At 37.9% G+C, this 11,622-nt stretch overlaps 1 protein-coding gene across 1 annotated transcript in view; it reads right to left on the reverse strand.

Annotated features, from left to right (window-relative positions):
• Nucleotides 1-3,097, reverse strand: part of rgs11 (regulator of G protein signaling 11) — an 86,350-nt gene extending 83,253 nt beyond the window's left edge. Inside the window, exon 1 of the mRNA XM_028812598.2 lies at nt 2,993-3,097. Coding sequence (XP_028668431.2) covers nt 2,993-3,055 — 63 coding nt within the window. The 5' untranslated portion in view covers nt 3,056-3,097. The remainder of the gene's footprint in view (nt 1-2,992) is intronic.
• Nucleotides 3,098-11,622: the final 8,525 nt, after the last annotated feature.

An 11,622-nucleotide genomic window follows, 5' to 3' on the forward strand; every position in this document is an offset into this window, starting at 1 on the left:
ACCCAGGTCCCCAGATCTCCCAACTGCGAGGCAGCAGCACTACCCACTGCGCCACCCTGGTTAATATTTGCTACCATTAATTTAGGAGTCACCGTTTTGCGTTTCATACTTTCGCTATTTTAGCTGACGTTTTATACAGCTGTTAGATTGCTTTATAGCCCTCCATGGAGGAGACTTAAACGGCGTTCCTTAGTCTGATGAGCCAACCAGCCATCCAGCCAGCCAGACCACTGAGCCCACCAGACTTTTGTCAGCAATTTAACAAATGAGCACGATGACCATGAGCGTTTACATTACGAGCGATAGGCGCTTATTGAGTAGCTGTCAGAAATAAACGTTATTAAATAAAACTCCATAGCCTAATTCTGACATCCACATCTAATGCATCGCTGTCCCAAAGTGTTTAAGGTTAGGGATGACTTAGGTAAACTAAATTAACAATAACCAAACATAACTACTGAAACGCTCTTGCTCGCTCTTAATACTCATGCACATTGTTACCATTCATTAAATCGCTGACCACTATTAGATCTACTAAAATGCTCCATCCTGTCATTATCGCAGTGGATTTTGGACGTTTTTTCTGTGCTTGTGCTTCCTTCAAGTGCCTCATTTTCCTTACATAGGCTAATTGCAGAGACGTGAATATTACACTAATTAAGTCCTATAAATCGGCCCAGTAAATCTATGGAGAACTCAACAGGACTGAGTATGGACGTCAGTTGCAATGCGCTCTGTGAAGGATTGCTGTCCTGTCAACAATACTATAGCGACACTTCTGTCAATGCGTTTAATAGCCCCGATAGCAGTTCTCTGCTCCCCGAAGTAATATAATATAATATAATATAATATAATATAATATAATATAATATAATATAATATAATATAATATAATATAATATAATATGGGTAAGAAAAACGTGTGGATGGATATATATTAACGAAGTCGCACCTAATCTCGTTAATACGCAAGACAGAATGAAAAGCATTAAAATATTATACAATGCAATAATATAAATCAGTGTTTATATATACGATGTACACGTCGGGAACAAAAACCAGAGAAACAAGAAGTATCATCAGCAATAATAGTTCATTAATGAGTGAAAGAGAAATCTTAATATTTTTTCATCTGCTCATGAAGTTAAAATCCAATAAGAAGACGAGACGAGAATGGATTCGTATAGTCATTTAGTTAATACGTCAAAATCAGCATCGACTAAATAGATGACTTACATATTTACAGTGTTAGTAAATTTGTAAACTCTCAGCTGTTCCTCATACATAGCGAGGCGTCAACGTTTCCATTTCTATCACATTAAACAGTGCAACAAAACGAATTTTTATTGGCGGCATTTTATATTATTAACAGGAATTAACACTAAAGTGAGGAGTTTCCGTCCTTCTGTGATAACGTCAGCTCTTCAACAGTGAGCAATGGATAAATCTCCCAAAAGTTTTAAAACATTCATAACTAAACATTTCGTATTCTCTTATTAAATTAATTGACGATTCTCCGCCACCCTATCCTTGAAAAGAATGTTTACAAAAATGTACTTTGGATGACAAAGCACAACAAAATCCTAACAAAAAATTACCACCCTGTAGCAACAAATTTGTAATAATAAGAAGTGATATTACGCATTTACATTTCAGTTCTGTCCTAGTGAAACCCTTCTGAATGCCATTATAATCGCTATTGTTGTTTTATTACATATATTAATAATAATATATGTGTCTCATTAAATTTAACTAAAAATAATAATAGCAACATCAAGGCTTTGTATTTTTTCGAGCAATATTACAGGTAACTGAATGTAACATCGCGTCATCATTTTGCATTTATACACAGCATACTTGGCTAGAGTCAGTGATTTATGGAGAAGAACAGAAATCCCAGTGAGGATGGTGCGCCTGTCACACTGGAACAAATGTCCATTAAAAACATCCGTCACATCAATGAATATGAGAAAGAGACAGAGATTCGTCACTTTGGTGAATCTTAACTAGTACGGGCTCGAATAACGCTGCACATCTTCCGCAGCTCCTAAGTCATTAGTTTTATCCCTGGTCTCCGATAACACTCTCATCCAAGGAACATCGGTGCCTGTGCTTATATCCCAAAAAGATGCAGCGGTCCCTAAATGAACTCCCTTCAGAGGCAGCCCTCCGCATCGCGTAAAAGTCCTCTACACGAGCTTGTTTGTGCTTTTCCAAGGCGCGCGTTTAAAATCTTCCCGCAGCCGCCCGAGTCGGGGTGTGAGTGATGCGCTAAGGTGAATATTTGTAAACCCTTCACGAGCCTTGGCCAACTAATACGACAGAGTCGAGTAGACAGAATGATAAAACAATCAGCAAACCAAAAAGACAGAACTACACAGAATAAACACTTCAAATAGTCGCGCAGCAATTTTCTAAGCACGCCTTTTTCCATTACAGGATCGCCAAGAGCCGGAGTAAATTCCAGTAGGAACGGGCTGGACCCAATTAAAAGCCAAACTCCAGACAGGGAATAAGTAAGTTTAACATCTTGCGCACACTTAGAGGACTAAATGTGTTGAACTTTTGAATTTGGTATTTAAAAGTACTTGTTCAGAATTCTTGCGATGTTTTCTAATTGTTAAGTACTATTTCTTGTTATTAAAAAGCACATTATGATGATGGATGATATTACGAATGTCAATATCTAGTTAATATATCAATAGCATATTTTGATCTAAACCCTCTGCCGACAGCGTAATACGAATTAAATAACTTATTTAAGGTAACTTTGAATAATAAAAAGTTTTAGGTTTAATGTAGAAGAAAGGCGTTTTCTTTATAAGTTTATTTTTCATAATTTAAAAAATACTTTTCTTATATTTACAAGATCTCCAAACACGTATATTTTAATGAAATTTGTACTTTAAATTTACCACCAAAACAAGTCGTCCTTTTAAAGCCGTTAAGTATTTTCAGTATACAAATTACAAGAAAAATGAAAAAAACTGACCTTAGTTAAACATGGCATTTGCATTGTTCGATTGCTTCCTTGGCTTAATGTGTTGATGGTCATCCTTGTAGATCTGAGGCTACCTGCTCTCGCTTTCAGAGGTTGGACGCGATAGGCTTACTAAACAATGGGGTCAATCTACCGTTGCATTTAAGTCAAATAGCACCGCCCTCTATTGGTGGCCCCGAGCTGATATGATCCACTCCGTTCGAGGGACTATCCCGCAATTCACGTATCTATGTAAAAACGGTGCAATGAAAGGGACTGCAGTTTCACAGTTAACTAGTCCACAAAACGTTCGAGTCTGAATTAGATAGATAGATAGATAGATAGATAGATAGATAGATAGATAGATAGATATGCATTATCTAGGAAAAATGTAATAATATGTGCTAAGACATTTACTGTATTTTAGGATTCTCACAAGAACTGCTACATTTCAGTAATAATGATGACTGAATATATACATCAAAACGGAAAAATAAAACGTTAGAAACCCGATCGTTTCGGTTGTTGCGCATTTGAAATAGATTTCCGAACATGATTCTGTTTGCTACTTTATTTTTTGCTGGTTTATTACGACATTCAATTTTGCATTTCAAATGTTTTTTGAAACGTTTTTAAAGCATTTAGTAATAATAATCGACGCGGCTGAAATAGTTAACACATGGATTAAATCATGGATAGTGCTAATCCAGTATTAAAAATTTACACAACTGTATTATACAGTGTTTATGTGCTGCATATTATCATGGTGGCGCAGCAGTTACTTTTCCTGCATAGCGACTCTCGAGTGCCGAATTCGACATTTCCAGCCAGATGTACCTCGGTGTGTATGGAGTCGGCACACTCCCAAAACGTTAGCTTACATTCCAATTACAACCAGATGTGGCTCTTCACAGCGATGGAATCATTTTTGGCACCCTAAAGAAGTTATCCATTCTAAGGTTCCAGAAAGAAACTTTAATTAATTTACATCCGTAACATGTTTCATAAATTACCATGAACATGTGATATTAGACTTGTAAAATCACAATGGGTTTATGATTTTGGAAGGACCCTTGCTGCGTACGTTAGTATCGACGTAATTAACGTTTTATTAATCTGCAGTTTCCTACTAGCCTGTTATATCCATTAAAGATTTCTGTTTTATCGAATCTTTTCAGAGGTCAAAGAACCAATGTCATTTACAAATTAACCCTTCACAGAATGAAATGAGTCTTTGTCACGCAGTGGTTCTGAGGGACCACACAACCCAGTAAAGAAACCTTGGTACTTTCTATTATCGTGACGCAATAGGTACCCAAAGAGAACATTACCATTAGGGACCTATAGGTAACTCTGCTCCACCCGCACTAACTTTAAAGTTAGTATTTGTGGTTGGGGTAGGCCAATCTAATAATTTAAAATCCAAAAATTAATTAACCGGGGAGGCGGCCCCACCGAGATTTTGTCTTCCATCTCAAAATTAAATAATATAAATTAATAAAATAACAAATGTGATAGTTCGTGTTAAGGACTATTAAAAAAAATGTCAGTTTTTCTCCCTATACTTCAGTTTCTTTTTACACTCTAAAGATATGCAGATAACGAACACGAGAGCTCGTAAACATATCTTTCATGGAGTGGCGTCCCTTCCAGGTGTTGATTTTCATTTGTACTCGAAGACACCATAATATCCTGCAGCTCCACACAACGGTTTACTCTTGACTGGTGACCGGACAGTTATGGTCATCTCTCATAAAATTATTGATTATATTTAATATAAAATACGATGAAATGCGTTACATTGCTTCAGCAAATCATGCGTTCTTTGAATTTGTAATTGAAGAGTCACATATGTAAACATACAAAGGTTATGTAGTACAATCATTTATCCACCGTAACATCTTGCAATTGATGATCGCAAGGGGTGGAAATAGTATCTGGAGCAAACAGGAATCATCCCTGCATGGGTGAGGCATTGGATAATTAAAATAAAACCTATCTATCTATCTATCTATCTATCTATCTATCTATCTATCTATCTATCTATCTATCTATCTATCTATCTATCTATCTATCTATCTATCTATCTATCTATCTAATATGGAGTCTGCCAATCTATATATATAAAATCCCTATGTGCGTCCAGGTGTCCGTGTGTGGGTATCTTCTGGTGAAGTGCGCATGTGCGGGGCACGGTGCGATGCGCGATATTACTGTCAGAGAAAGTTACAGGCGTTTTACGGAAATACAAACCAGTATTACTGCGAGAGGAAATTAAAGGTACACAATACAGTGACGCATATTACAGCCACATACAAGCCAGTATTACTGTCAGAGGAGATTAAAGGCATATTACCGACGCGCAGCCTGTATTACCGCCAGAGAAAATTAAAGGTATATTAAGGACGTACAAGCCAGCGGACGTACAAGACGGTATCCTTCAATAAGGGCGTGCACAAAAAGGCGAGCCTCAAAAGGGCGACCTCAATTGGGCGCAGCGAATAAAGGCGCGCGTAAATTAAGATCTGCACCTTTGTTTCTCTTCACATATTCCAGAGCCATTTGAAGTAAATTATCTACGAACGCCTTTATTCGCCGCGCTCAATTGAAGTCGCCCTTTTGAAGCTCGCCTTTTTGTGCGCGCCCTTATTGAATAGAGCCGTACAAGACAGTATTACTGTCACAGAAAATTAAAGACACACAATACACGGCGGCAGCCCACGAAGAACGGTCAGCTCAGCAAGTAAACATCAACAAAAGAAAGGCGGAAAGAAAGAAAAATACGACCAACAAAAAGAATGAGGTCAAAGTCCCTTGCCATTTAATATAAGACTGTTCCTACTAACGTTTATGCACTACTGTTCTAGCGCCCGTTATTGTAACGGGCTAAATGACTAGTATGTATATATTATGAGATGCCAAAGTTTAAATATATAAAGTCCAAGAATATATAAAGCTGATTCAGAACTGACTTTACATTTTCAGGAATGACTTTTATATTCAAAAATTCAATATAATTTCATTATACATTATTATATTATACTTGTACGCAAAATTTATAAACATTCAACTACAGGCAAATCTTTATAAACTGACATGTCACCAAAAGCCACAAGGAGGAGTTTCAGTGTACTTTACCATATAATCCACAAGTGTCTGAATCTGGATAGGAAGGATGTGACACCACTTTTCCAGTGGACATTTTGATGATGGTTGAGGACACATTGCTCAGATGAGCTGTTTGGTGGCTGGACAGGCCACAGGACTTGGCTTACATTGCCATGTACTTGAAAACATTAACTGAATTTCCTTACCCTATTGGATGGGGCAATGTTATTCTGAAAGATTCCCCTCCAGTACAGAAATGTTTCACCACGAGAGGATAGTGATCACTTTAAATTGGTTCCTATGATAATCCTTCATTGTGAGGAAATCATATAATAGAGGCAGCATCCACCCATCCATTTTCCAACCTGCTGAATCCGAACACAGGGTCACAAGGGTCTGCTGGAGCCAATCCCAGCCAAGACAGGGCACAAGGCAGGAACCAATCCCGGGCAGAGCGCCAACCAACCGCAGGACACAAACACCCACAAGCCAAGCACACACTAGGGCCAATTAAAAATCACAAATCCACCTAACCTGCATGTCTTTGGACTGTGGGAGGAAACTGGAGCACCCGGAGGAAACCCACACAGACACGGGGAGAACATGCAAACTCCACGCAGGGAGGACCCGGTAATAAAGGCAGCAGTATCTTTAAAATCCGTTTACTCAGGTTAATGATAAGTTATGATATATTGTACACAAAAGGGAGTTATAGGATGAAACTCAAGGAAGGGATGTATACAGGGAAACACCAAAGCAGCAAAGATGAAACAACACAAGCTCTAATTTCTTTGCTGTCGTTCCCATTTGTCAGATGAGGTTGCATATCCATTGACGTCCAGTGTTGCCTCCCTTGCCTTCCTGTTTCTCTCTCTTTCCCTGTAATCGCTCCTCTCTTCATGTGACCTACTGAACTTCTATTCCTGTTATTCTCCCCAGTCTCTAGAATCACTGAACCTGTGTCCCAAGTAACACTTCTGGGTCCAGGTTCAGTCTCACTTTTGCAACAGTCTAAATTGTATCCCACCTTTACTGAGTTTCTCCACTTACATGTTTATCTCCTGCCAGGAGAAGGTACAGAAATATTCATACATTTTAAATGTTAAAATGTAACAGAAGTCATCATAGCAGAAAAACCTTACAAGATGAAACCAGAGGAAAAAAACTGAAAACTCCAGTTAACAACTTAATAGGAGAAAAAATAATAATTCTGGGTGTGCTTCATATCACGTGGATAATGCATGTATCATTACAAAGGAAAAAAAAACTATGATTTAAAAATGAATTGATATGATAGAGTTAAAACATTAACAAGCCATGAAATTAAACAAGATTTGTTACTGGTGATAATTGGCTTCTAATTAAGAAACTGGGTTTGAACAACAACCTGCAGCCACTGTGGCTCTCCAGGATCGGAGCTGGTCACTGCTCGTTTATGACATTTCCCATCAATCCATAATCTATTCTCCACAAGAAAGAACCACACTGCTTGGCTCTGAAGAAGGGATGGTGGTCCCAAAACATACACTTTGTGGCTGTCGTCTTCACATGCTCCAAAGTTTGAAACACCTCAGTTTTTCTTGGCTTTCTGAGTGGCTGTTCCTTTCATGGTCAGGATCAAACATCTCTGGATTGATTGCTATAATGAGCTGGACTTCTATTTATTTCTGATTATTGTCCTAGAAATTAAAACAAAGACATGGAACTGTTTGTAATTTAACTCTATTGATCTGTTCTCTAATATGAGCGTCTGTTAATTTGTTGGTTTATGAAATTGTTAATATAATTTGTTGCTCTGCATTTTTTTTTTGCTTTAATTATTAATATTAAGCTTAAATTCTCTCACTTATCTTCTCTCTTTTGCATCTCCTTTATAGTATTTGGTTGTACTTTTTTAAATAAGAGGAGGTTATTGTGGTTGTTTCACATAATAAACAGCCCACTTGCACAGTGGCCATTTTACTGCTTTAGCATCTTTATTAATTGAAGTGTAAAATTAATTATTGCAAGAAATTCGAAAGGACAACTGGCTCACTGCCTAAAATAATTTCCATGTAACGGGTACTGCCACCTTACTCTCATTTTCTGAGTTGTCTTTCCTCCTGCTTATCATCTTGGTGTGGTGCAAAACTAGACCGTACCTTACACCAGCGTTTCTCAACCTTTAAGTATTTCTGACCCGAGTTTTCATAACAGTTTTAATTGCGGCCCCCCTAACGTTTTTTTGGAAGGAGCCCACTAATACCAATTTGTTCTTTTTAATTAATGATATATCATAGATGCATATTTTAGATAGATAGATAGATAGATAGATAGATAGATAGATAGATAGATAGATAGATAGATAGATAGATAGATAGATACTTTATTAATCCCAAGGGGAAATTCACATTCAAAGTTTTATTATACCTACTTAACTTTTATCGACATTTATCTAACTCTATATTTATTTTTCTAGTATCACAATGTAGTTTAAGTTAATTTGTTTTAGTTTCAATAGATGTATTTTTCATATTTTTGATTCTTGTTTTCTTTTATTCACATCTTCGCTCCCCCTTTTTGTTACTTCACGCCCCCCTAGGGGGACCCCCCCCCCCCCCACAGTTTGAGAACCACTGCCTTACACTGTTATAATAATGGTTCTTTAATGGCACTTTATAGTTCTATACTGTAGGCTTCTGTGGTTTCTCATACAAATACTGCTTCACAAAGCACCATTTTCTTCTGGGAAGGGTTCTTTGCATATGAAGTTGGTTCTTTGTGCTTTGGAAAATGCCCTAATACAGTATGTGTTATCTTTCATGTATGGCAGGCTACCTAGCAGGACACTAACAGATTAAGAAAACCTGAGGTTAGCCTGTGTTCTTGTATATGGCAAGAGTCCTTTTAAAATCAAGATCCCATTCTGATTTCAGAAATCTGTTACCATCTGCTCGTGGTTATTTACTGTATGGAGTTTGTTACCGATCAAATTAAATAAAGGGTCTTTCTGAACCCTTTATTTGGATAGTTGGTTTCCCTGTGGCATCGCTCTGAAGAACTACTCTGCCCTACACATGCACTCCTAAAATAAATGTTCCAAAGTGGATCTTCAGAGCATTTCCATAGGACAGGGGTCCTTATTCCAGTCCTGGAGGGTCGCACTGGCTGCAGGTTTTCATTCTAATCTTTTTCTTAATTGACTCACTCTTGAAGACTCAGACCCCTTAATTATTATTATTTTTGACTTATTTAGCAGCCAAACAATAATGAGAAACAAAACACAACAAGCAAACTGTGTCAATCATACAATATCTGAAAATAAAGAAAGATGAAGGTCTCAGGAATGTTGATCTGCTCAGGCCCCCAAAACACAGAAAAGAGAAAATCAACAATTTCAGAAATGTCTGCGATTGCACATTGAGAGCAACAACAAGCCATGGAATTAAAGAATGGGTTTACTTAACAATATGAATATTCTCCTAATTGAGCAACTGGTTGGAGTGAAATTGGTTGGAGTTTGAGGCCCTGACGTAGTTGGTCTGCTGTTGGCTCACTCACTTCACATTTCATTTCTGTTTGGGTGCCACTTAAGGAAAGAAATGAAGCGATTCAGAGAAACGATGAAGAAATTCAGGGGAACAAATCTTTAAAAAGCAAGTCAATTAAAATTAATTTAAAATAAGTTACTCAGCAGCAAAACAGGTTAATTAATTAAGAAAATGGTTAGAATGAAAACTTGCAGCCACTCCAGTCCCGGCCATGGGCGGGGGGGGGGGGGGGGGGGGGGGATCAATTTTTGGTTCTCAATAAAACTATCCAAATGAAGACTTGAGAAAGAACCTTTTATCTCTTTGTATCCAAAACAGGTTTCATAACAATCCACAAAGAGATAAAATATTTGGGAAATACCAGTGGATTCTTGAGTTTAAGAGCAACTATGTACAATGATACATGCTATGTTCAGGATTACTTGATATGTTTTTATCCTTCTAGGTAGCCTTCTATGCATTAAAGATTTCCGTGTTTTCCAAGTACTAGGAACCTTTTCAAAGCCGAAAGAACCAGTTTCATATGCAGAGAACTCTTTCAAGAATGACATGGTTCTTTGTCAAGCAATTGCGAGGAACCACACAACCCATTAAAGTTCCATTTTAGAGCTATTATCTTTTAGAGTGTTAGGGCAGTCCAACTCAGGGCACACTCATCCAAATGCCTACTCACACTCACACCGACACATTTTAGATGAGAAAATCAAACAAGAAAAAAAAAATCAACTACATCATAAATATCAAGTGGATTTATTTCTTGAGCTTGTGTAACAATAGAAAGTTCACAAATACCACTTAGTACAATTTATTTTTCAACAGCCACCCAGGTTTCATGGATCGGTAATCAGTGTGGTATATTGATTATAAACCATTTCGGGAGCTGTCCGCCAATCTATTATTAAACCCATTTAATCCTTACCAGGGTCTTGGAGCGGCATTGTCTGTCCTGGCATCCTTGAGCACATTGGTGAACCCATCATTGCACTCAGCTAGCACCCTCATATAGCCATAGGTGAAGGTGCGAGTTCATTCAGGTCCACTCACATAAACTGGGCAGTTTAAGAAGGCAAACACCTTGAGCTATGGGAAAGGCGCTATATAAATAAAATGTATTATTTTTATAATATTTTCCATCCAATTTTATTCAATTCAGAATTACAAGGGCCCAGAGAACTAGGTTGGTAGTAGGTATGGACGAGTCTCTAGCCCATCATAGAGCCCCTGCACCCATCATTACTATGACTTGATTGGTGCCCTGCAACCAGGGCCGGATTTTCCTATAGGCTAACTAGGCTTCAGCCTAGGGCCTCAAGATCAAGAGGGGCCTACATTCAAATTGTTAGCAAAATTAAAATTACACTATTCTAAAAACAGGGAACACTAAAACACTGAACTGAAAATAAGGAGAAATTCTATGCATATGACTAATAAACAAACATAAAAATGTATTGGTTAAGATCAACGCGTATTACGTATTTTATTATCTCTCATGTAATTTACAAACTTAAAAATGGAAGGTGAAAGGGCCTCATAAGTGGAATAGCCTAGGGCCTCTTTTCATATAAATCCGGCCCTGCCTGCAACAGCTAAGAAAAAAATGGTTACATTTCTTTTATTTTCCAATCGGAGCACAGACAAATGAAGTGACTTGGTCATGGTCACGCAGTGTCAGTAGCAGAATTTGAGCCCATAATCTCAACGTTTGAAGCCCAAAGCGTTAAAGTCCAAAGCCTTTTCCGCCTACGACACATACATTCATATTCACAATTGAGAACTGGCGCTTCGACCGACAGGCTAATTGCGACATTCCATAACTTAATTTCCAGACCAATAGATGGCAGCACCGCATTTGTCATAGACTGTTTGAAATTCGCTTAATGGATCTCACGGGTGCGCTTGAATTGTAAGATGAGAGCCGCAATATCGACTTTTGGGTGATATTTGAGTCTGAAAACGTGTGCGAGCTCAGGATGAAACGAACAAACTCGGACACTAATGGTGATG

This window comes from Erpetoichthys calabaricus, chromosome 11 (assembly GCF_900747795.2).
Source record: "Erpetoichthys calabaricus chromosome 11, fErpCal1.3, whole genome shotgun sequence".
In the NCBI taxonomy this organism is placed as follows: Eukaryota; Metazoa; Chordata; class Cladistia; order Polypteriformes; family Polypteridae; genus Erpetoichthys; species Erpetoichthys calabaricus.